Consider the following 27,825-nt stretch of genomic DNA (forward strand, 5'->3'; position numbering starts at 1 on the left):
GGGCACAGTGTGGTCTTCTGCTGCTGTAATTGCTTCAGGGTTCCATGTGTTGTGGTTCAGAGAGGGTCTTCTATACCTTGGTTGTAACGAGTGGTTATTTGAGTTACTGTTGCTTTTCTATCATCTTGAACCAGTCTGGCCTTTCTCCTCTAACCTCTGGCATCAACAAGGCCTTTTCTCACTTACTGGGTATTTCCCCTTTTTCGTACCATTCTCTGTACACCCTATAGATGGTTGACGGTGTAAATCCCAGTAGATCAGCGGTTGGAGTTGGCTCCAACAACCATGACATGTTCAAAGTTCCTTAAATCTCTGTTCTTCCCCGTTCTGATGCTGTTTGAACTTCACCAGGTCGTCTTGAACATTTCTACATGCCTAAATGCTTTGAGTTGCTGCCATGTGATTGGCTGATCAGATATTTGCGTTAACGAGCAGTTGAACAAGTGTACCTATTAAATATATCATATATATATATATATATATATTTTATATACAAAAATCCATATATATTTAATTTTAAATATATATAAAAATATTTAAAATAAATATAAAGTACACTCAAATATTTTCAGTGAATGTCACCTTTATACATATATTGACATAACTCATATGTTCAGTTAATTTTACCTTTTTATTTATATATATATATATATATATATATATATATATATATATATATATATATTAAATAGTACTGTATAAATGAATATTAAGCAAACTTAAATATCTTGACTAAATGCAACTTGTATACTGTATATTGTATAAAATTGAATAAATGACCCCTGGACAAAAAATATTACAGACACTAACCCCATAAACATATATTTAAAATGAAAAAGGTATTATATAACGAAAACAATGTTTTGTTTATGTAACTCATATTTAAAATAAAATAAATAAATACCCAGAAGGAGACGTGGACATATTTATAAAACTTTTTTATTCATTTTTTAAATCGAAGGCTAACTGAAATGTGTCCGATTCATACCATGTTCTGTGACAACAACGATAAACCATTGTCTTCAGTTTGAAACAAACAGAAGACAAACAACAACATAACAAACCTTGCAGCACGTAGACCACCCAATATAAATAAAAGAACAGGTTTTAATACACAAGTAAGTAGTTATTACCATTGAGGATAAGTAGGCCTGTATATAAGAGTGTGAGCCATGCTGTGAACAGATTTCAACTCCACCTTCCTTCCACTTCAGGGGAAGGAAGGATGAACCTTTTTACACTGAAACCAGAATGAACTACATGTCCCACATTACATTTTGAAGATGCTTGCAGGATCAAAGTGAACAACAGGTGGAAGACTTCTACAATAGTCACTGCCTGTAAGATATTGAGGTTTTGCTTAAATATGCACACATATTGCAACAAAAAAAGAGTGTTTTTTCGTATATTTTCTTCAACATTGTCAGAGGAAAGGCGCTGCACAGCGCTGATTCAAAGAGGCAGAATGAGTTACAACACAAAGGAGGAAAACTGCTTCTTTCACACCTTCTTTTCTCCAGCACCGCTGCTCTTTAAGTATGTGTGTTATTGTGTACTCAAATACTTTTGAAGAGTTACAGGAACTGGAGAAAATGGAAATTGTAAAGCAAAGTGTTTGACCCAAAAAATAAGAAAGAAAGTTCAAGTCAGGTGTAACTCTTGTCCAAGAGTCGGGTTTAGGAGGATTCCTTCTTTGGAAATGTCTTTAATGTGTTTGAGGCCGGACACTTATTTCTGTGTATTTCAATTGTAACATTGTTACTTATGTTGCGTTCCATTACATGTCGGAAACACAATACACATCTGCACTGGTAGGTCATCGTTACTTCAACCTTACATGAAAGAATGTGGAAAATAACAACAGTTTGAAGAGTCCGACTTTCTCTGGAACGCAGCATAAGAAACTTTGATCCCTATGGAAGCCCATTTGTGCCAAGAAAAGAGAAAAAAGCTAATCTTATGCAAGACAAATAAAATAAATGAAATGTATCAGATACTAATTCAAAGATGCAACTTTTGTTGTTGTCAATATTATGACAGAGTAAAAAAGATTGCAAATCTAGTAGTTTTGACTTTCAAAATCACAATTTCCCCTTAGTAAATCCTCTTTTTCAGTATTTTTTTATCAAAAACAATCCACCAACTCTGTGCTGCTTTGCGAGCTTTTATAGAAAACGTCTTCAGCGGATGTTTGTTTATGCATTGTTAATGGATCTACAGATGTTCACTTTTCCCAAGTTATCAACAATAGAGTTTCTATGTATCGTTTTTTTTGGTGTCATTAATCACAATTTAAACCATTTTTTTTATATGTTCCTGCCCTGAATAGACTTCCATACATCCTGGCCGTGTTATATGAAGTATTTGATGAATATGTTGGTGCTGTCGGTGTCAAAAGGCAACCGTATTATTACAGAGTATTGAGGGGGTCATTGCAGAGGGGAGTCTCCGCCCCCCCCCCCCCCCCACCAGCAGAAGGCACACATGTAGACGCTGGCCGGGGGAGGAGAGCCGAGGATTCAGGAAGTAGCACTTCCTGTTTACATGCAATGAGTCCATTTTGACCTCAGGACTGAATGAAAGGAGTGCACGAATGGGTTGCTCTTAAAACTACAAATGGCACTTTGAAATCAGAAGTGTTGTATTTACACGTCCTCTCAATCATCTGCAGCTTTCCTGTGGTAGGTCGTTTTACACCCCCAAAAAAATGAAATAAATGGTGTAACAATGGATCGAAGAAAAATTGTTTTGTTCTCAAGTGAATAAACAACAATAATAACAACAACAACAATACAAAACGTACATTTAAGAACACTACGTTAAAATATGACTAATATTATCAAAAAGGCAAATAGTAGGTGTATTGCAACGCTCTATCAAAAACATCTTCATCATCCTCAATCTCATCATCATCATCCAATCAGCATCCTCTGAGACAGTAAGGAGGCGTGGCCTGGGATGATTGACAGCCCAAACTAGCCACTCACGTTTCGCCCGTCTCAGCGCAGGCAGGCACATTTAGGACATAGCAACAAAAATAAAAACGCTTCCAAGGAGACCACGAAAAAAAACAGCCTGCCAATGGGAGCGAAGGCTGGGGGAGAGGAGCTCTGTCATTGGACAGCAGGCATCGCTAGGTAACAGGAAGAGCTCGTTCAGAGAGGAGGAGGGGGACTGTGTGTGTGTGTGTGTGTGTGTGTGTGTGTGTGTGTGTGTGTTTGTGTGTGTGTGTGTGTGTGTGTTGGATAAATGGTTTTCTTGTGTGGTCCACAATAACAAAGATATGTGTGTTTGATGGTGCACCTGTGTGTGTTTGTTTAGTTTTTGTCTAGACAGCTGGAGGTCTTTCCCAGGGTCTTTCCCACGCGCGCACGCACACACGCACGCACGCACGCACACACACACACACACACACACACACACACACACACACACACAGCCTTCACGCTGGTTTAAATCAAAGAGTTGTGTCCCAGTTTAAACACACACAGATTATTGCTGGATTTGACACATTTCTAGTTTGTACAATATTTAATGTGGATTAAGCTCAACCGACTCCTCTTAAAGGAATACTTAACCGCCTAAATGATCATTTCTACACTGAAAAAACTGAAACGTTGACTTTAATTAAATACACTTATGTGAAATCTGTTGACACATTACATTTAATAAAAGACAACGTTTCAGTTTTTTCAGTGTATATGAATAAATCACCCATTGGAAGTAAATCAATTGTTATCTCCTCTTTGTGTGTGTGTGTGTGTGTGTGTGTGTGTGTGTGTGTGTGTGTGTGTGTGTGTGTGTGTGTGTGTGTGTGTGTGTGTGTGTGTGTGTGTGTGTGTGTGTGTGTGTGTGTGCAGCACATGATGAGTCAGTTATAGTGTGGCTTATGTTTTCCCTCATCTCTCCTCCAGTCTTGTTTTGAATCGTCAGCCAGCGCAGGTTTCCCTGAAGCGAGAGATTGATTCTGCACGGTTTCACTTCTCATGCACCCTTTAGGCGCATTATTTTAAATAACGATCACTATTTCTACTATTTATTTCTACTGTGACGCCCTATTCAGAGCCTGTCCAGCCTTTTGATACCCGGTGCAACCCTGCAGGGACCCAAACCATTTTAGAGGAAACACCTGTTCCAAACACAAGTATAATACTGATGGAGGGAAAGGAAATAAAAGGAAAGGGAAGGAGGGTTAATAAATTATCTAAACTTGTGTTTGGGGGCTTATACTCTCATTACGAGGTGATTTATATTCTGATTGATCCACTCGTCACTGCTTTAGCTGCTTTGGGTTAAGAGATTGATTTCTTTACATTGTGATATATCACACTGAGGACAGAAAGGACTTCTGATGATCCGTCTTTTTTCTGTATTGCAAAAGTTTGAGACAGAGTTCAACAACAGCAATGTTAACTTCCACCGTTCAATTTAGGATTTTTGTAAATGTACTTCCATGTCTTTTTAAACAGGGACAAAAAAATTCAAATTTGATGAGGGTTCATTGTTGTTAAGAAAGAGATATTAGAGTCCCACACGTGTATCCTTCAGATAGACCTTATGACGATAATACGTCAAAGTGTTAAAGGATTCACCGCTTCAGATTATAAAATGTATTTTTTGGCCTTCTGACTCTCTCTTCTTCCACCACATTACGCTGAGTCAGCTTCGAGAGTTTTGGCTGTGGTTTGGTTGGGTCCCTGCGGAGGGCGCTGTTGCATAAAGACTGGACACTAAAGCCTCACATCAACAACAATTCAAATAAACTCAATTCAACACTCAAAAACTACAAATGTCTTCACGTCCTAATCTCCTACATTAGTTTGACCTTTAGTCCCGCGCTCATAAAGAGAGGACAGAAGAAGAGCCGCTGTAAACACTCGTGTCACTTTTCAACACTTCAGTGTGTTTAATATGAGACAACTCGTCTTCTGCTGCGTTAAACACTAAGAGTTATGCTACAAGAGGGAAATATCCAGTCGAATAAAAGAATACATCAAATAACTTTGGAAACCCAGACTGAGTATCAAACTTTGATCTTGTTATGGTGCAAATCAATTTACTAATTAGATTTTTGAATAAGAGTTTTGTATAAAAACGTATTTCTTTTTATGTTTGTCATGGTACTAAAACTCTTCATTGTATGGGAATGAAAACTCTTTGATACCCAGGTCTGGCTGATAATAAGTCACTGATTCCAGGTAGTGGGTTCTCATTTGTTGTAAGGGATTTCAAGTCTTGGAGCAGAACTCTTTGCATCTTTTCAAGTGTGGGTCTAAAGTCTATCCTACGATATGAAAGGTTTCTACTGTAGCTTTTATCGGCTGCTGCTGGCTGACAGAAGATTGTTGACTCTTTCCTGGTGCAGTAAAGTGCTCAGCGATGCCTGCAACAGAGAAAACCTTACCAGAAGGGGAGCGTGTGTGTACGTTCAAAAGACAGATTTCAAAAGAAAATGTTGGTGTGTGTGCGGCCACAGCAGCGCACAGTCAGCGTATCATTCGTCTGGGGCGACATGGCTTCCTTGATTAAGTAACGCAACACAACGTTAGGTGTCACTTTGATCTGCATTATCTCTCTCTTCTCACTCAATAATCCAAAAATGAAATAAGAGAACACAGCAGGATTAAACTACTCTCCTGTTACAGTACACAGTGTCGTGATTAGGTCAGACGTTTGTTTGTGAAAAAGTCTGATTAACGTGAGAAAACTGGTGGCTCGTTTTGGTCGAGATAGCGACATCAAGCTTTGGGATTGGCTAACGATTCGGCCAATAGGAAGAGAGAGAGCTACAAGCAGAGTTTCTGATTGGGCCCAACCGGTTGAAGGCTGACTCGTGGTTGGCTCGCAGGACTCGGATATTTGCATAAATGAGGGATTTATTTGTTTTGATATCAATGGTACGGTAATCTATCCGAGTCGGTTGATCCAAAGTCAGTGTGATATGTTTCCGTGATACATGCTGCTGTGCACCGCCCCTCTGGTAAATCTACGTTTTCTCTTTTTATATTACGCCTCACTTGACAGAGCTCCTTCAAAGTAAAAGTCTCTCTCACACGTTCCATCTGCTTATACTAAAAAATAGTGCAATTCTTTTCAGCTTTTATATAAATAACTCTCAATTCGTGCTTTTAACTTCGCTCTCCGTTTGCATACGTGTGTTCGTATATAAACTTAAAATGTAATACATGTATGTAGCAAAATGTGAAAGTTGGCATCCCAACAGATTCATGATGTTTCCTTTTTCTAAAACTAGACAACATGTAAAACAGAAAATAAATATCTTAACGATAAGAATCTATAAAGTTTAGAAAAATACCCCTACTTTTCTCTGTTTTATCCTTTATCAATCATATTGCGGATTCCTTTTTTCTGTGTTGAACAGTCGTGAACTTTGTGCAAACCTTCTTTAGAAAACATAACATAAAAAAGGATTTTAGTGACAACTCCTGCATCGGTCGATATAAGGCAGAAACGTTTAGCTCGGGGACTTTTAGCGATGTGCTATGACGGCTAAGCTAGGTTCAGATAATGCTAACTAAATCTAAACTCTTGGAAATATCCTAACGTGCTAACGTGTCCCAGTGATACAGCTAAAGCCAGATGCAGGAGTTGCTGCTAACATTTGACAAAGAACATAATGGAGTCAAAGCATCGAGGGGGGGATTATCACTAGGAAATAAAAACAAAAACCTGGAAGAACCAAGAAGATTGCAACATTTCGCCATTTGCCTGGATAGAAAGATTTTTTGTAAGCGCGAAAAAGACAAACAAACAAAAGGTTCTATAGGAACAAACAAAACAAGAAAATATTTATAATGAATGGAGACTAGTACGATCAGTCTAATGGAGGAGGGAGGCGTCAAGGGAAGAAGGAGGCTTCCCTTTGCACCCTCTGCCCTTCTTCTCTGACATCATCATCTGAAGTGCTCCTCAGACAGGAAATAGGAAGTGTGGAACAGGAAGTGCCAGATGTTCTCCTGCCACTGTGCTCTGCAGGAGTGATGTGGTTTCCATGTGTTCTTACCTAAAGGGGATCCATGAAGTGGGGAAACTGACCTCACTACAAATGACCATCAGGGTGGATTTTTACCACGTTGTTCCTCATTGGCTACTGACCACTTCCAAGCAGACAAAATCAATTTTTTCATTTTTTAAGGAAGCGGTACTGTCACACCTGCTGGGGCTTCTGGGATTTCTCCTTGGTATTTCTGGCGTTCCTGTTGTCCACGCTCCCTTGCTGGGGATGTGGAGGTCGCAGCAGGCCGTGTATGAATGAGGGTGGCGAGGCTTGTGAGGAGGAGACAGTCCGATGGCTGTGGCTTGGGGGCAGGGACGTCGGGTGGTAGTAGTGCCCGATCACCTCGCTGTAGGTCGGGGGGGCTCCTTCCACTCGAGAGGCCTGCTTCTGATGCCGGGACTCCTGGGCTTCCAACACACTGATGCCAGAGTGCATGCTGGGAGGAGGGGCCTGCAGACTGCGGGGGAAACAACAAGGGTCAGGAATAAGTCTGATGGGTGAAGAACAAAGAAGATAAAACCAAATGTAGGAGCAGAAAAATACAATATATATCTGAATAACAAAATTGAAACCTGAATAGTACTCCAACGAACGAATATTCGGGTACAGCCCTACAGTTAATACCGCACTGGTGAATGTGAAAAGCTTTTACATGTCTTAAAATCTATGGTTGCTAGCAACTGTCTAAATGTGACAAGTAAGCGTAATCTCGCTGAACCTTAGCCGCCTTTAGCTTAGCTACGGTGATGTGAAGTCATGCGATTTATGCTTCAACTATTATTAAAGCGGTGTTAATATATGGAGATGATCCTGCTGAACCCATCGTTGAAGTATCATAATAATAAGTTTGCCATATAGATCATTTTCTGCAATTTTCCAAAATCCAAAGGAAAGATCCCATTCGTCTCTTTGGAATCAGCCATTTTATGCTAACTCGGCAACCAAACATGCAGCGTCCCTGCACTGCTATATGGTCAACACATGATCAATGTTTGTAGTCACCTGGCCTGCAGACAGGAGCGTGACGGGTGCAGAGGGTGGGAGTCGAACACGGTTCTGTTGGGCGGGGCCCTCACCGACTCTCGGTTCAGCTCCATCTGCTGCTCGGGGTCTCGGAGCTGCAGCGTGCAGGGCCCCTGGTACGGTGGGGGCTCTTCCCCGTCCGACAGGCAGATGGTGGGTGGGAGGTCGATGAGGCTCTGCGGCAGGTAGGGGTACGTCGGCTGGAAGCGCGTCGGGGCGAAGGAGTGCTGGAAGCGCTGGGGGTCCCGCTGCAGGTAGGACGAGGCCCCTCTGTCTGGGGGCCGGGGGTTGTACACCTGGTGCTGTGAAGAGTAAGGATGTCATGTTACTGCTACATTATGAACTGTTTCATTTTGCTTATTTCTGTTATTCATTTAATGGAAAAGCTTATAGCTAAATCCAGCTTAAATCATCTCTTTGCTTTTTGTGATGAAAGTATTTGTACACATGCTCCTTGTTTAATAAAGATATAGTCAAAATGATGCCTCACCTCATTTAGACCACTGTTTGTCCCCGTGCCGTCAGAAGACCACAGACTCCCCTCCTGAGAGAACGATAGAGTGATTATCATTTATTTATCTTATCAGTTATATCCTGCACAATAATCGACGATTTGCCTATGCATGACATGACATGCCAGCGTTAAGTAATTGTTCAAATAAAAACAATAATTATAACCATTGATAATATTTTCCAAATGTGTGTAGATGCAAAGATAGACAGATAGAATATATTTGGGGGGATGAAACCCTCTGTAATGGCCCCACATGCAGAGCACACAGCACACGCAGTGACATCTGTTCTTGTAATTATTCCAATGCCAATAAGGCTATTTCAATAACTTTTAAAGCAATACATATATGATTATTATGTTCAATCAAATGGTAAGTATGTTCACTTTCATGGTTATTATAAGTTGTATTTATTCTTTATTATTCTTATGAAGAATGTGTTCACTTTCTGTGACACGCACACACACACACACACACACACACACACACACACACACACACACACACACACACACACACACACACACACACACACACACACACACACACACACACACACACACACACACACACACACACACACACACACACACACACACACACACACACACACACACACACACACACACACACACACACACACAGTGATTCAGTAGCAGTCATATGTTTGGAGAAGCCTCAGGTGTAAGTCAGCGTTTGTGTGTGTGTGTGTCCTGGAAGTCGTTGCTAGCTCGCTGTGGCCCTTAATGAATAATGAGTCAGTGTGTTAGCGTTAGCCTGCGGCGGTGTTTAATAACTATGATCACATGCTGTCACTCTGCTTTCTTCTGATTCTGTCTCTCAGTAGAAACTGTGACTAAAACTCTGAACACACACCTTTTGTACTCGTTCTGCAGTGGAGCACTGCTTTTATGTTTTCCTTGAGTCATGTTAAGTTATTTGACATGTTTCTATAGTGATATTGGAGCTTTTCATGTATACAACATACACATGCAGGCTGTTACTTTCATTGTTGATTTCATTTCATGCTTCCATGTTAGTTCAGCCTTAATATGAAATTCTGTGTAATGCATATATTTAAACATCCAACGTTAGTTGTATATGACTCATATCTGCTATGAAAGCTTACCCAATGGCCCAGTTTTTGTACAGGAATTCATTGTAACTCTTACTTTTCCTCCATCATTATGCATCTATTAAAAAAGGCAGTAATCTGGTCACACTTAAACATGAACCTAATCTGATACCAAAGAAATAGCGCAGCAAGTTGCTTTATCAACACAATTTAAGATTTGTATTGGCATAAACTACACTGCAGATATTAAGCATATTAAATTGAATCTACTTAGGAATCAATATGAAACAGATGTGTTGATGAATGTTGATAGATGACATTAAGTGTTAAGTGGTGGATTTTGTTCAACTCATTCAACATCAATACAGTCAAGGTACAGGAAAACAAAACTGGTTGAAGAGGGAGGGCAGAGAGCATAGCTTATAAAGAAACAAGCCCTCCACTAAATCATCCAATTATGTTAATAATAATGTATGTACAAGGTGCATTAACTCAAGAATCGAACTTAAGTACCAATTTGACGTACTTTCATCTGAGGATTTTCATTACTACTTTATTGCACTACATTTTGGTATCCAATATTTCACTTTTGACTCCATTACATTTATCTGACAGATGACATGACCAAAGAAGAGGTTAAATACTTTAACCCTGAACGTTAAGAGACCAGGTATACTGTTCTTGAAGATGAATAATCAATACAAAATAAAAACCTGGGTCTTTGCTGACTGTGCATTAGGGTGGTCCTTAAAATTGAAAGGGGGAAAGTCTAAGCTCCAACCCCCAAAATTCATTCTATTAGTCAAGAAAACTCTCCTGGTGAATGTTTTCCTCAATCTGACAACACGTGCCCCCCCCCTCATCGACCTGGAAGTTTAGCCTCAGTTGCAGCAACGTGCTGCTGCTGGCAGCCCAGGGCCATGAGGGAGGGGTACATGTTGTCAGATTGAGGAAAGCATTCACCAGGAGAGTTTTCTTGAAAAATGGAATAGGGGTTGGAGCTTAGACTTTCCCACTTTCAATTTTAAGGACCACCCTACGTGAGACTAAACTTCAAGGTTGATGAGGGAGGGGTAAATGCTGTTGGAATTTGAATACAATTCACCAGGAGATTTTTCTTGATTATCATAACGAATTCCGAAGGTTGGAGCTTCAATTAAATGAATTTGAAAATGTACATGGCACTAAGGACCACCCTACTGTGCATGTTTATATTTCATGAGTATTATTACATACATAGTATTGCTTATTTCACTTCAGTATCTGAGTACTTCTTCCCCCTCTTATTCAGGTGTGTATGACTCACGCTGGCCAGTGGCAGGTGTCTCCTGCGGGCGGGGGCGTGTCTGGAGAGCAGCGAGCGAGCTGATAGGCGGTAGTGGTTCAGCAGACAGGTGATGACCACCACCATCACCATCATCACCACCACGATCACCAGGATCTGGACGAACTCCAGCTGGGCTGCAACCAATCAGAGACAGAGATGGAGGTCAGTTTATGTATTGTGGTTAGACCTAAACTCAGCTTCATGTCTTCTGAGGAGTAAGAGGGGTTTTGTCAGAAAATATCTTCACTGTGGCTTCGACACAAAACAGAGGACTACTTTACAAGCTGGGCGTGAACATTCAGGGGAACTCCAAGGCAGGAAGATCCTCTAAGATTCTATCCAGTTGCCTTATGGGAATTGTAGGATGCAGTGTTTCTGTCTCTTGCCTCATACAATAGACAATTCTTTTTTTTTAGAACTTTTCTTTCCTTATCCAACTTATCTTTCCTTATCCAATCCAATGGATTACATCTGAACAGCGCTTTTCCAGTTTTGCAACCCCTCAAAGCACTTCAAATAAACATGTCAGCCTTCACCCACTCACACACATCCACACAGAGAGAGGCTGCCATGAGGTGCCACCTGCTCATGGATACTAATATTCACACACACACACACACACACACACACACACACACACACACACACACACACACACACACACACACACACACACACACACACACACACACACACACACACACACACACACACACACACACACACACACACACACACACACACACACACACACACACACACACACACACACACACACACACACACACACACACACACACAAAGAGTTCTTGCCCAAGGACACATCACCAAGTGGAATGAAATAGCTGGGAATCGAACCACATACCTTTTGATTGGTGGGCTCACATAAAGTAATAATGTTTGTTTTTACAGCATCAGATGAAAGACATAGAAAACATATTATATATATATATATATATATATATATAGCGTTTTAAAAAAAAGATGAAAATGAAGGGGAAACACTATGACATAAAACAATTATGTTCTATGGCACCTTATTTATGTATTACAGAAATGTCACAGTTAAAATGTCATATGTTTACACTACTATTACTTTTGATGTTTTATGCATCACTGATTAAGATTTTACTGTTACTTTAGTACATTCTGATATACTGCACATACGGTATCTATTTTGTAGAGGGGTATTCAACTAAAATTCAACGAGGTCCAGTTAGAGAAAATCTCCCCATGCAAAGGACCGGAACATCAAAATGTCTAAGTTGCTTTATGAATTAGTTTGATATATATTGAAGTAGCCTGCAGCTTTATCAACGTCTGCATGTAATCAACAACTGACTGCCAATCAAATGAAGAAAGTACAATCCATAAACAACAATATTTATTGTCAATTAACATTGAGCTATACAGATATACAGTAAATACTGTGGATATCTGTAATGTTCCTTTCGGGCTGCATTTAAAAATAAAATAGAGAAAATAATTAAAATAGCTTTTGAAAATATGTGGATCTTAAAAGTGCTTAATTTTAGATAAATAAAATAAAGTGTAGCAGCAGCTTGAGTTTCCCTTTGTCTTTGTTAACCGTTTCACATCATGACTTAGCAGTTTCAGACGATTATAGAACAATATCAGTCTTTACGCATCATAACAATTGAACAGTTTTAAAGTTTCTCTTTCTTTCCCTCTTATATTGCAGTCCATCACTCACTTTTTTTAAATTCAGTGCGAGAATGGAGCTTGAGTTTGTCCTGCCAGGAGTTTGTAAATCTGGGCTGAAATGGTGTCAGGGCCATTCTCATACACATGCAGGTGCTCATTGGTTACAGTGATGCAAACACAGGTATGGGGAAAAAAGAGAGAACTATTTGAAGCAGGAAAAAAAACAGTGTAATATACCATCTGACAAAGGCCTGTGCTATAATGCTTAAATTAACTGGCTATTCTTTATAATGTACTCAGATCAATAGGAGACAGAGATGTTAAGTTATAAATCAAGAGTTTTTATTATTATTTACAGCAGGGGTGTGGAACCTTTTTCCTTTCAATTTTTACAACATCCTCCGAGGGTCGTACAAAGCTCTCTTCCACTTGGTTGGAGAAAAGCTCTTTAAATTCGTTAGCATAGCTAGCTAACCAGATGCTAATAACAACAGATAGCCACTGTGCTTACAACTAAAGACACAGCCACGCAAACAATGCGGCATGTGCACGGCTCCTTATGGGTACTGCAATATTTGAAGGGCTGAGCGGCGTTCCGGTGCTCTCCGTCAGCATTCCTTTCAGACGAGACATATACCACATGAAGACCAAGCGGCAAACCCTGGGGAAGAGCCGGGACGCCAATACGGAAGTGCCACACGCTGCAGTTCATCTAGTGGCCAGTAGGAGCAGTCTGCAGAAGGGAGCAATTTCCATAGACCCCCATGTTAAAATGCCCAGCTTTACAGCAGAAATAAACATGTTTACATCGTGGTTAAAAAAACCATATTCTCTGTATAGTTAGATCCCCCCTTCATGAATATGGATTGGGAGGGTGCATTTTTTCTCAACTCATCTGTTTAATTAATATTAAGCCTTAAAGTTATGCATATATTAGGGCGTGGTCACATTGAGTGACAGCTCCGTTCAATAGGCGCTTTCACACTGCAGTACTTTTCCCACAAAGGTTCATGAGAACTTAGTTCATGAGAACTCTCTAGTTGCCACCCGGAGTCCCCGGCCGGAAGTCCCCGGAGTTGGGGACTAGCTTCTACTGAAGCCTTCAGAGTAAATTGCCAGAACGCTGACACCTCCTCATCTCCACCGCTCCCATGTTTTATTTTGTGTTGCCATAAGTTAGTCTCTCTGCGTTTCTGCGCTGGGCTAATGCTAATCATGCTAATGCAAGGATAATAAAATGGCGGCTTCACAAAACGTTTTGGGAGTTTGACGGGGCGTGGTTTGCATTCCGCCCAGCCAATCAGACATAGGAACCTTTTTCTCCCACGGAAGTACCTGCTCTCTAGCAGGGACTGAAAAGGGGGTGAAAAAGGTTCCCATTAACTAATTTTAGTGGGAAAAGTACTGCGGTGTGAATGCGGCTCATGACTGCTGCTGCTAGCTTCTTGTCTCTCTGCTAGCTGCTCCGTGAAGCTAGCTACAGGGACTCTGCCTGCTCAGTTCATCCAGGGAACACAACTTGATCCGGCCGTAGTTGTTTGTTCTTCATGCTTATATATCCGACTATCGTGAAGTGCTCTGCGGTTAAAACAGACGGTGCATGAATGCGGTTTTGCGGTAAGTGAAATTTGAGTACTTTATTTATGTGTTAATGATTTTAATCAGCTACGTAATGAATGTTAAGGCTTGGGTTAGCAGAGCTCTCAAGTCTCACGCATTTGGCGTGAGCCACACGCATTTCACTCCATTCACACGCTCAAACGCCACACCTTGTATTTCTCACGCAGAGATTTCTTTCCAGGGTACCGCCCACCAAGTTGCGCCGCAATTTTGTAAACAGTATCAAATAAACAGTAAGCATTGGTAACATAACTTCCAAAAGTTACAGTAAAATAAAAAGGACCCTGACTCGGACAATACATAATCCAACATGTTCAACAGAAGAGAATCAGTTATATTGTTTGTACACATGGTACTTTACATATATATCTGTTTGTTTAAGGTGTCCAGGTGATGCAGGCAGGCTGGACCAGAGAGTGAGAGACAGAACTGGACTCCTCACAGCAGTGAACTTCAGCACAGGTACAAAGACTCTTTTTTTCATACTGTACAAAGAATCAAGAAAGATATTGGTTTAAATTAAAAGCTGATGCTATGAGATTTTAAGACCAGTACACTAAGAAACTACTTTTATTGTAAAAACAGTCAGCTGATCGAATGCACCTATTTCCACATCTACACTCCATCCGCTGATTATTTCTATTTGCCTCGCTTTATGAGCTTCACATCACTTGTGCCTTGTACCGCAGAGTTTGCAATGTCACAAATAAATGCGGCCAATCTTCAGTCAGATGTGAATGTGTAATCTAACATTTTCAGTAAGAATAATGGACAAAAGGAGTGCAAATACAAATACAATTTATTGAAATGTGAACCAAAACTTAATCAATTTTTTAAAATAAAAACCACATATGGACAGAAGGTGTAAACCTATTAAATGTATTAAACACATTTAGTCAAATAAAGTGACAGACAAGGCCTGTGCAGTTGGTATCAGCTTTGCCCAGCATGGGCTCCTCCATCAGGCCTGGTCCTCCTCGCAGAGGAAAGACCCTCGGTCCTCTCCGGGCCAAACAAACAGACAGGACGTCCATCACACGGAGGTTTCTCCCTGAAGTCTCTGCAGCTCTCTGGACACCACGCTCTCTCAATTTGTCCACACTGAATATGAGAGGGGGAAAATGAAAATAATAAATGCTTTAGACAATAACAAACATAAAGTTGACTGTAGAGTTGCTCAGTTTTTTTAGATTGTCAATACTATTACTGTATAACTAATATATCAGGTTAAGAGGCACATTCAAATAAAGATTGGTCTTTAAATACATGTTTTCTTTTGAATTGTTTGTCTAAAGTCAAGGATCTAGAACTGGTACTTAGTTTTAATGATATAGTCTGGTTATTATGCTGTTTGGAGGAGGCCTCACAGGTAAGAGCACTAACTAGCTATCATCACATGTACCTTAGCTTGACTTAAATGTATTCAACATATAATGAAGTGATATCAAAATATAAATAACTAATGTCATGCAAACATATTAATATTTGCTTGATTCCAGTGTTGAATTTGGCACAATTACAGGGATTTTAAGATTCTGAAGTATTATGCTAAAAACTCAATAACTTAGATTATTATTTATAGTTTTGCTGAATAGTTTCATGTCCGCTTACCTTAGAAACGTAAAATGCCACGGCAGTGTGCAGATGGGGAGCATGTTAGCTTAGCTTGGTAGCTTCAGCTAGCTCTGGAACTTTCAGCTCGGTGGCAGCAGGTCACGCCTCGGCTCCGCCTCTTTGCCCTTATTTGGAGCAGGCTGGAGTAGGCGGGAGTTGAACTCTGACGTCAGTGTTGAGCCGTTAGTGGCCGACTCCGCCTACTAAGGGCTTCTCGGCAACTCTGCAGAATCCAATGGGTGACGTCACGGACCCTACGTCCATTTATATATACAGTCTATGGTGAAGACAGGTTACGCTCATGTTGTGTTCAAGGAAACTGTCCTTGGCCAGGAAAAACAGGTACTTGCTTGTTTCATTATATTTGCGATCTAGATTTCTTCTTCTTTTTTGAAGTGAGAAGTTGTCCCTCAGTCGGACTGACGGACGGACTCCCCCCCTAAACGAAAACTCTTCAGTTCTCCACGAATTACACAAGTCACCAAAATCAGCGTTAAAAAAGCGGGAGGCGTCGAAAAATCCCCTAATTAATATATTGATTATAGGTCCGGGTCCGCATAGGTCGGCGTCTGGGTCCGGATCCGGACCGCGGTCCGCCTGTCGCCGACCCTAACTATCATGTTTTTTTTGTACTTATTTTTTGTATATTTATTGTACTCATTTTGGGTATTTCTTTATGTTTAAATAGTTGTTAAAATTATTTTTAAAATAGTTATTTTAAAAGAAAATTGAATTCCTCTTACAGTATTTATATCTGCACCATTATACACCAAAGCACATTTTGTGTATGCCTAAAACTACCTGGCAATAAAGCTATAATAAATATATAAATAGTGTGATTCTATGTTGTGTGAGAGAAAGGTTTTCAGACACAGTCCAGACAGAGATGTAGTCCTTATGCAGAGGTCACAAACACACACACACACACACACACACACACACACACACACACACACACACACACACACACACACACACACACACACACACACACACACACACACACACACACACACACACACACACACACACACACACACACACACACACACACACACACACACACACACACACACACACACACACACACACACACACACACACAGAACACAGAGGCAGACACGGCTAGCTTTGTTTAGATGCAGTCTGCCCTGATTCTCCCCCTCCCCCTTATGGAGCATTCTTTCTCACACTTTTCTTTTACAGGGAGGGGCAGAGGTCAGGTCCCAGTCAGACAGCAGAGCATAAAGCAGACACACACACACACACACACACACACACACACACACACACACACACACACACACACACACACACACACACACACACACACACACACACACACACACACACACACACAAACACACTTCTCACACTCTTGTTCCTCTAACCATTGCACAACATGAAGGCACACACACTCAGTCAGCTGATTCTTCTAACTCAGTCATAACCTTTTATGAGTTTAGCCATTCACGCATTGGTTCTCAAACATGTATACAAGGCAAGCCATTTCATTCATAATGTACTTTAACAACCGGACCTGAAATGAGACTCACAACACCAGGTCACACCAACACATTCGATACAAAAGTAAACACTCCCCGAACAGGTAGAGTGGGAAAACACTGAAGTACCACACAACTGATCACATGATCAACACGAGGAAGAAGTGGGTTTCAAACAGAATGTCAAACAAAACTCTTGACAAGTTCTTGACATGCAAATAAACGTTGCACTGAATGCAAACTGGACTTTCACAGCAGAGCTAGATTCAATATTAAAGTTGTCAAATCACAATCTAGTACTGGAAAGTCAGTTATTTCAGAAACACTACAATTTAGTCAACGATATGATTTAACTAATCGAGATTCATAGACACCTAATCGCATAGTCAGATAGAAAAAGACTTGCTAAATATTTATGATATTTTATGATCATAATCGTTAAATATGTTTTCTGCAAAAATGCCAGAACATATCGTTTTCCGCATCTCATTTCCTTTGACAACTTGCCCAACCTGTAATTGCAGACTAGATAGATTATTAGGGAAGTATTAAACCCAACAGCATTCAAAATACTATCAAATAAAAAAGAGGGATTTTCACAACCAAAAACGGCCACAATGTCCCAAAGTCTAGGAAGAAGTTTTCACACTCCTTCTTTCGTCTGACCAACTATTTTCTTCACTGATATTTGATTTATATCAGCACCTTAAAGAATCTGAAGCCAGGGACTATTTGGCTTTTTTGATTGGCTGCTAATGAACTCATTGACCGACCCTACACAACATGCATTTAAATGAAAAAAGAGAAATAACTTGACAGGTATAATAAAGCAGCAACACATTAGCCCTAGGTTTAAAGATATCCCAAGTTATACAATAGAAAGTCGTTTTCTCACCGCACAGCTGCGTCTGAACACAGTCGTCATGGTTGTGCGTGCCTGGTGAAGGCTGCATATTCTCTCCAAGACCTTCACTCGCACCAAGACTTAAATTCGTAGATGTTTGTAATCCTGTGATAATAGCCTGAAGATGTTCTGCTCCCCAAAAAACTCAACACAAAACAACATAAATAAAAGAAACTCAAACTGGAAGTCCAAACTACATGTCCTGAGGATACTGTGGCACCGCGTGTGTGTCCTTGCCGGGCGACACACACACTCTGAGCAGCACAGAGCTTTGTCTCTCACACACACATTCCCACAGTGTCCAGAGTGAGGAAACAGCTGACCAGACCCAGCACCCCCCCCCCCCAAAAAAAAGCTGTGAACAAAAGGGGTCAATGTGAGGAGGGGGAGGACAGAGGGGGAGTGGTGAGAGCGTCTGGGAGACACAGATGGGTCAGAGGGCTGGACTGAATAATGATGAGAGGGGGGGGAGTCTAGAGCTTTAACTTCTCTAGACGTGTGATTATAAAGGAATTTAAATCAATAAACTTAGGAAAACGGATCTCAGTACTTGGGAAAGATACAACAAAAACAAAAAAACGTGTTTAATATAACAATTGGTATTTAATCACACAAAGAATTAGATTCAATGAAAAATATTATCATGATAGTTAACAGAATATGCTCAAAACCCTTAAAGGTCCCATGACATGGCCATTTCTACTGATCATAATTCCATTGTTGAGGTCTACTAGAATAGATTTATATTGTGCAATGTTCCAAACTCACATTGGTTTCTCATACAGCAGCTATGTATAGTATGTGTATTCACTCTCTGTCCTAAACGGCTTGGTGGAGCTCCTGCCCCCCCCCCTCCCCCTCCCTGTGAGCGCAGTGTGCTCTGATTGGTCGGGACGTTGAGAGGCTCGTTGCTGCTGCGAGGAGCGGACAGGTTTCCGGCTCGACGATACAGCGACACACAGCAAAACTTACCCTGAGCACACACAAACACTCACAGCCGAAGTAAAAACAATAAGTGTGGCTTGATATTGAGTAAGAAAAAGGTTTATAACGCTGTGAGAATGGGTCTGCGGAGAGCATTTCTCTGCCATCCCAACTCGTCTATTACCAACCAGGGAGCTCTATGCAAGTCAATGGTGACTCCCTGTTAGTTAGCCAAGGGATCCTGGTGTGTGAGGTGCTCAGCGGATTGGTCCATTTGGGCCAATCCGGTCATTTGTTGTTGATTTGGGTGTTCACACGTCACAGAACCCAGGAAGCAAACAATGGAAGAAGAGAAATCTCCAATGAGGCCTTCTGGGGCAGCATAGACAGGTCTTTTCTGTGTTAGAGCTTTACTCGCTACAGGGTGTACTTTGAGGGTTTTTGACTCTGCAGACCGTTTACATGCATAAAAACCTTCATAACTCACAAGGTGACGGGTAATAACCGGAAAAGCATGTCATGGGACCTTTAAGATTGAACAAAAACATAACATGCTTTAAAAACATAACATTTAAAGCACTTTATTTGTTATTAAATATAATCAAAATGATATTTGTATTGCATCATAGATAGGACACATCAGCTTGTTGAAACCCAATTAATTACTAGGTCCAACTGCATAAATAAAAGAATGATATAAAAGGCCTAATGATAATGTATAAAAAAGTGTAGCAAAAAGTTGTTCCTGCTCTTTCTTACTCGATATTTCATGTATTTTGTATAGCTCGACAGTTCAAGTTCAAGTTAGTTATGTGAGGATATCGACAATAATCCCAAACATGGATATTCAATCTTATTGTGGCTGTTTTCTAATGTGATTCACTATAGAAATCCTTAATGTGACGTCCCCGGGTCAAGATTATTAAAGGGACAGTCCCACTTCTCTGCTTAGAATGCTGTGCCAATACATTGATAGAGACACATTGGTCAAACGCACTAATTGTAAGTCGCTTTGGATAAAAGCGTCAGCTAAATGCAATGTAATGTAATGTAAAGAGGTAGTGTATTATGTATATCAGGGGTGCCCACACTTTTTAAGCTTGGGAGCTACTTTTAAAATGACCACGCCCAAGTGATCTACCTACAGGGCCGCCCCTGCCCAATCTGTGTCGTGAGCGGGTGTTGGGGGGTGCTAGTGGACTAATTGTGCCGCATTTGCGCTTCAGATGAGGAGGTGAGCCCCCCTCATAACTGCATGAACCCGTATGGCACAATACAACTCAGACTGGCTTACCTGTACGTCAATCAAGTGGCACATTTTTTTTTTTCCTTTGTTTTTTTCCAATGCCATGCGATCTACCCACACTACCCTTGCGATCGACCGGTCGATCGCAATCGACGTATTGGGCACCCCTGATGTACATCATACAATGTCTACAAATAAGCTATGGACGTAAAACTAATTCAAACTAAATTTAGTCAGCTCTATTATGAAGTAATGACAGAAATAGCCGATGAACTTTCACAAGGACTCGTCTGGAGCTTTAATGCATGAGGGTTGATATGTAAACTGTTGCTAGGTTAGCATGACAAACACCCACACACTATTTTTTTTGTATTTACTTGCACTATTTTTTCTGTATCTGTTTTATTGTGTTGCACTGTTGGAGGAGCCTGTGACCTAATATTTTCATTGACATAACTACACTGTAGCATGTACGTATGACAAACAAAAGCCTTGAACCTTGAACATACACACACACAGACACACACTTTGAGTATGACTATACTGCGGTTGCGGAGGTCATAACCTGCATCAGACAGTCACACTTCCACTTTCCAACTTCCACTTTTAATTCCAGAAAAATGTTGCATCCACTTCAAAAAAAGGAAGAACAAAGAAAAGTGTCTTCATTATATGAAATATTCTAGGACAACGGGTGAAGAGGGGTGAAGGAAGTAAAGGTGTAAGGAGAGTTTGGAGGAAATAACAGACAAGGAAACATAAACACAGTAAAATAATGTGGGGACTCACCTCCCTTATGGGGACAACATGGAGGTCCCCATGAGGGGAATCATTCATTTTAGGGTGAAGACTTGGTTAGGTTTAGGGTTAGGCATGTGTTGCTTATGGTTAAGGTTAGGATAAGTCTCTAGGAAATGCATGTAAGTTAATGTAATGTCCCCTGAAGTGATGTATACATGGTATGTGTGTGTGTGTGTGTGTGTGTGTGTGTGTGTGTGTGTGTGTGTGTGTGGGGGTCAGGGGTCAATGAACAGACCTCCTCTTCTCCATTCTCATTTTACACGCCCCCCCCTTTTCTCTCTCTCTATTGCCTCCGTCCTTACCCCCCCCCCCCCCTTCATCTCTGCATACTAACAAGATATCATCTCTGTTCTATCCAGACGTTCTGCACATTGAAAGTGGATTTCCAAAAGAAAGTGAATCATGATTACATAATAATATCGATACACCACCTTCTTACACTTTAGCAAGGCAGAGCCGCATTTTTGGTGCAATATTCTAGCACATATTTTCAAGGCAAAATCATTTAAAAAGGAATAAAAATGTACTTTCTGTTCTCTTCCTCTGCCTTTTTAGCTCTTTTCTCTCCCTGGACTTATTCTTCTCCTTTCATTTCAGCGTTTTTAGCCTGCCAAAATCATTTTAAAAGCAAATGAAAATGTGCAGTGAAAAGGTCCTTCAGGCCAGCACACGCTTCAGTGCAGACACACACAAATGCTGCTTCTTTATCACTGAGCCAAGCTGCATTCAGGGTTTACTGCCTTTCATTTCTACCAACATCTTACACAAAAATGTAAACAGCCAGTTCATTTTGCAAAATATACATAAATACTGAATGCCTACATTTCTTTAGCTTCTTTTATAAACTGAATGTTGAGCCTGCAGTATTTACATAATGATTCTTTATGACTGCAAAACGATTCCTTTCTCAGACTCATTGTTTCTTCTGCAAAGGTTCTATTCATTTAACAACAGCATCATTCACAATACATTTGCACTAGGTGTGTGTCCTGACTCCTGTGGTGTGTGTGATCAAGACAGTTTCCCACTTTGTTTGGAATTTCCACGGAACACTGACTTGTTGTTTTCCCCCTGAATTGAATTGCAGAGTTACAGAAAGGTCATGAGTCATGTCTTATTTCATACTAACTGAGAACCCTCACTACATTCTGCTGACTCAGCATCTCTGACTTGTTCCTCTTTTGTTATTAAGTACTGATTAAATGAGTATTTATTGGAAATTTTGTTTAGATTAAAAGAAAACACGTACATTTTGCATCATGGGATATGTAGTTTTAAGTTTGATAGGAGCTAAAGGTCAGAGTATATTTCCGGGAGTCCCAGCAGCTTCTACTGAAGCCAGTCCCCAACTCCGGGGACTTCCGGCCGGGGACTTTGGGTGGCAGTATACGCCATGAAGTGGTTTGCGGCCTGCCAGTAAACCCAAAGCAGACGAAGAAGAAGTGACGTCAGCGGCTTCATTTGCGTAATCTTCCCTCAGGGACTTATTCCGGTGTGAACGCAATCTGTACTTAGTTCCATTGGGGTACTAAGTGCTGGCACTAAGTGCTGGGCACTAAGTATGGCAAAGTACTTGGTGTGAAAGCGGCTAATGGATCAAATGTTTTGCTTTAACTTATGCAAATGGTGACACCATCACTGGCTCCGCATTGGCCTCACTTTACAATCTTTCTGCCTCTGGATCGCAATCTCTCTTTCACAATAAAAGCCCTAGACATATACACTGCAGTATTACCTATCACAGGGCATTTTAATAGGAAGAAACTCCAGCTATCCTCCAGTTAGGAGAACAATTCGAGGGAACTTTACCCAAGATAAGAACACCATTAAAGAAAGACCCAAAGAAGCCAAATAGGTAGGGGGATGAAACGTGTATTTCTACTAAGTTTGATCAGTTGTTAATAAAGACAGTCTTCTTATTAATACTTCTGGGGGTTTGTCTTTGGGGTTTCTGTTTTGTTGTTGATTCCGACGAATGTTTATTTTTTTGGACAGTAGCCAAGCTGCTAGTAGAGCTGTCCCGAATACCATTTTGCGGACTCTGGATATTCGGTAGTAATCAGCTGCGAATATTCGGATATTTGGTGCGCGCGGGGGGGACACCTTCATTTTTCAGAAGGTTCTGTTTGCGTTCACACAGGAAAAATTCAAACGGACTATGAACTTTAAACACAAGTCATGTGCACAGAAATGCTGTTCAACAATTGGTCAGAAATGAAGGGGGGGAAAAAAGGCAAATCCCGGCAATTTCTACCGTAGCCTCCGCCATGGGGCATCGGCGGGTTATTTTCGTGCTGCTGTTAATCTGGAGAGCATATCAACAGACTCTAGCAACGGCGCATATGATTATACAATCAGACAACGTGAGATAAAAAACATAACCCATTTTTATTTGAATAACGAAATTGAAAACCGAATAGTAGGCCACGACCGAATATTCGGATATTCGGGTACAGCCCTAGCTGCTAGCCTTAGTCATATTGCATAGGAACAAGTAGATTGACCTTCTTGATTATATGAAATTCCATGGACATAAAATATGTTATCATTGTCTGCGTTGGGGGGTTTATTTGGAAATTCAGCCTGTCCTCTGTTGTTGGTGGATCAGCAGTTAACAAAGAGTGCAACAGTGTCAAACATAATACCACTTGGAAACGCTGGGGGGGGTGAAAAAGTGATCTGATTCCACTTTAAATCTGTCCAGAGTGCCCGACTTTATGGAAGTGAAATACCAAATCGCCTGTGTACCTCTCTAATAAACATGTTCATGCTGTGGGCAGATTACTGACCTCATCTGACAGGATTTGCACTCGCCTAGTGCAACTGGGAAGAAAACAACAAACAGAAAATAAAATTAAAACATTTTCACTTCTCGTCATGCTGATCTGTTCCCTCCTCTGCGGTGTGTCTAGACAGGAGGAGGCTGTAAGCCTGGCAGGCAGGCAGACACTCCACGGTTAATCCAAAGCAATTAGCTCATTTGTCATCCGCGGCCTGCTCTGAGTCCATCCTCCTCCTCCTCCTCCTCCTCCTCCTCCTCCTCCTCCTCCTCCTCCTCCTCCTCCTCCTCCTGCATTCAGCTAAAGGTCACAGGCGGTCATGCCGAGTCAGATGGCTCCGGATGAGCAGACAGACAAAGAGAAGGGGGTTCAGAAGTATGAGGGAGGGAAGGAAAGGAGGAAGATATAAGTGAGGAAGGAAGAAGTGAAGAGTCAGGATGCATGTGGAGGGAGGAGGGAAGGAGAGAAAGAAGGACAGAGGGAAGGAAAGAAGAAGGGAGGCTAGCTTTGGAAATGAGAAAACATCACGCTTAGTAAAGATGCTGTTCTTTATGCAGAAGGACAGTCATGGTTTGTGCATTTGTTTTGTACCAAACATGACAAAGCAGACCACAGACCACTAGGCAGCAACATGAAAGCACTAACAGGAGAATAAGAGAGTGAGACAGGAAGTACATTTGGAATATGACAAGCTCGTCAAAAAGTAGATTGTAATAATGCAAAAAACAGAAACGTTGACTATTATGTCAGCAGATTTCACATAACTGCATTAGGTTAGTTGAAAGCAATAACATGAAGTTGAACCTGATATGTTTGATTTCAACTTGATTTTATTGCTTTCAACTAACTGAATGCAGTTATGTGAAATCTGTTGACATAATACATTTCATTAAAGTCAACGTTTCAGAGTTTTCAGTGCAGCACAGTCAACATACAGATATAAAAACATCGTCAAAAAAAAACAACAAAAAAAAAGTAAGTAAGATCAAAATGCTTGAAATCATCTACATCTACTTTGAACACGGAAAAAAAATAAACATAAAAGATAATCCATTGTTTGTTTATTAGCTCCATAAAGTCCCTGAAAACCTTTTTTTCTTCTTAATCACCTAAAAAACGCAACGCAAAGGAAAGGATAATAAAGTGCTGGAGGATGAGGAACTGATGGAGGAAGAGCATGTGGGCGAAATGTGTATCAGGCAGCAGCTTATCATGCTGCGCAGTGAGCAGCCCTAAGACACATTCATAAGACTGGATAAGTTATTTGATCTGATAAACACCAATCTGATTAAATAAAGCTTTGAAAACAGTTGTGTGTTCATGTCTCCACATCTGTCTGCTGCACCAGCCCTGACTCACCTTAACTCAGCCACAGATCTTCAGTCACTACATCTATTTGACTATATAATCAGGCTTTACCCAAATCACATATGGTTTTATACAGCGGCAGTAATTACAGCTTGATCAAATAGTGTCTCAGCAGGGGTCTGTCTGACAGGAGGATCAGCCCGACGTCTCTCCTTATGCTGATTCAATGAAAGAACTCCAAACGTTTCACAATACTTCAACGTGTCAGCAAGTAGAAAAGCACCAACCTTTTGCATCCCTTTGTATGACGTTTTGTGAATACACTAAACATGTTGAGAGATAACAAATAAGAAATGTCCTTCCTGCTACAAATACCAGTTTGAAAAGGAAGAATCATATTTGAGTTATTATTGTTTATCTGCCAAATTATGTTATGCCTTCTCTCAGGGGGCAAATTTTCCTCATGTTTAAATCTAGAAAGTCCCCTATTCGAAAATGAAAGCGAACACTCACAGTTTGAATCTATGAGGTCACACACTGTCCGACGAAACATTTCATATAATATAAGACACATTCAAATCCGTGACAGGGTGACTCCTCTTCATGCATCCATTTAAGGAAAGGCTTAAGACAAAGGTCAAACTGAAAATATTGGAGAGGGAATAAGTAGAAAAGGTGGATGGAAAGATTAAAAAAAGAAAGAAAAGTTAATTAAGATCTTATTAATACAACGCACTATATATTGTACGATGTGCACATTTTTACAAAAATTGATTAAGTTTATATACCATTTCTGATTTGATCTTTTTATTTTACATTCTACTAATGTTAATATAAAATATTTTATTTTACATTTTTATTTCACATTTTATCTTTAATTACTTATGTTTATATACATATTTGTTTTATATATATACATATTTGTTTGTATCTTGTATTTAATTCCTTCGAAAATGAGGCAACTGTCAGAGCAAAACCCAATCTCCCCCCTGATAAAGAAAGTATTCTGATTCTGATGGAATCCCAAGGAGGGAGGAAAAAGGAGACAAGGAAAGAGACAGAAAGGGAGAGATTAATAAAGGTAAAAATAACAAAGTGAGAAAGGGAAGGAGGAAAGGAGAGGAAGAGAGAGAGAGAAGCTTGCTAATTCCTCCCTCCCTTCCCCCTCTCCTCTCTCAGTCCTGGGATGACTCGGCAGTCTGGTAGTCAGAAATAGCACAGACAGCTGTGTGTGTGTGTGTGTGTGTGTGTGTGTGTGTGTGTGTGTGTGTGTGTGTGTGTGTGTGTGTGTGTGTGTGTGTGTGTGTGTGTGTGTGTGTGTGTGTGTGTGTGTGTGTGTGTGTGTGTGTGTGTGTGTGTGTGTGTGTGTGTGTGTGTGTGTAAGAGAGAGAGAGAGAGATTATAGGTCATAGGTGCACACAATTTGCTTGCTTGCCAATTTCCATGAGAAAAGCTATAGGGGGTGGAAGTGGGGGGGGGGCGCGCGCACACACACACACACACACACACACACACACACACACACACACACACACACACACACACACACACACACCAATGGTGCAGCCAACAAGTGTGGGAACTTTGGTCCACAAAACTCTCACTACTGGTTCCAACAGTGGGAAAACTGAGAGGGAGGTGTGTGAGAGGGGCTCCATTTCCAACAAGTCTCGTATGAGCGACACACTGACACGTTTGACTTTAACAGACATGAGGCAGCTAACTCAGTCCTATATCACAGTCAATCTTATTTATTATTGTGAAATGAAAATTGTGAAATGCATTGTCCGTGAAATAAACAGGGTTAGGGTTAACACTTTATAAAAGATTAAAGAACCAGATGGAAATGTCATGTTTTGTCTAATTCACTGATCATGTGCTAATTGGACATATTCAGCAACATCTCAGACAGCAGATGCATTTATATCTGACAGTATACATCTTCTAGTCAACTAACCGTAGACTGCTGATATTATTTCACCTATAAACTGAAAAAGAAATACCCAACAAACGTACAGAACTGAATACGAAACATAACACAAGAAAAGAAGGATGAAAAAATAATTCTAATAATAGCATCTTGCATGCATAGGCAAACAAGGCAGTCATACGGTAGCATGAATAAAAACACGAGTATACTGTAGATATTTCACCTATCAGTGTGTCCGGATATTATCATTCATCGTTTCATGTTTTGAAGGTTAACTAGAGTGGTTAATAAAGTGGTTTATGACCATTTGGCCTATTCCACATTGGACTACAAGGCTCTTCTGGTAACACATGCAAACAATTCAAACATATTTACTAAAGTTCTTGCATCAAATCTTATATACCATATCTTAACAAATAAATAAACGATTGCAAAGAAGAAAGTAGATGTGTGTAAAGCATGACAGAAGAGATCTGGGTAGAGTGAATGGAGTAGATCAGAGGAGAGTGGAGCATTGGTCTAAATGTAGCGTGCTAATCCAGGGAACTCCCATGTTAAACTGTGAGTCCCATC

At 40.6% G+C, this 27,825-nt stretch overlaps 1 protein-coding gene across 2 annotated transcripts in view; it reads right to left on the reverse strand.

Annotated features, from left to right (window-relative positions):
* Positions 1 to 921: 921 nt before the first annotated feature.
* Positions 922 to 27,825, reverse strand: part of pmepa1 (prostate transmembrane protein, androgen induced 1) — a 60,482-nt gene continuing 33,578 nt past the window's right edge. The window contains exons 1-5 of one of the 2 annotated variants that reach the window (XM_079680078.1): positions 18,255 to 18,590; positions 10,935 to 11,089; positions 8,532 to 8,585; positions 8,021 to 8,343; positions 922 to 7,475 (exon numbers count right to left, since the gene is read on the reverse strand). In XM_079680078.1, the coding sequence (XP_079536204.1) occupies positions 7,169 to 7,475; positions 8,021 to 8,343; positions 8,532 to 8,585; positions 10,935 to 11,089; positions 18,255 to 18,312 (897 nt within the window). In that variant the 5' untranslated portion in view covers positions 18,313 to 18,590 and the 3' untranslated portion in view covers positions 922 to 7,168. Of the gene's footprint in view, positions 7,476 to 8,020; positions 8,344 to 8,531; positions 8,586 to 10,934; positions 11,090 to 18,254; positions 18,591 to 27,825 lie in introns of those variants that run through there. The other variant, XM_079680077.1, reaches the window with a different exon arrangement.

The sequence above is a fragment of the Notothenia rossii genome (assembly GCF_949606895.1).
Source record: "Notothenia rossii genome assembly, chromosome: 5".
NCBI classification, from domain to species: Eukaryota; Metazoa; Chordata; class Actinopteri; order Perciformes; family Nototheniidae; genus Notothenia; species Notothenia rossii.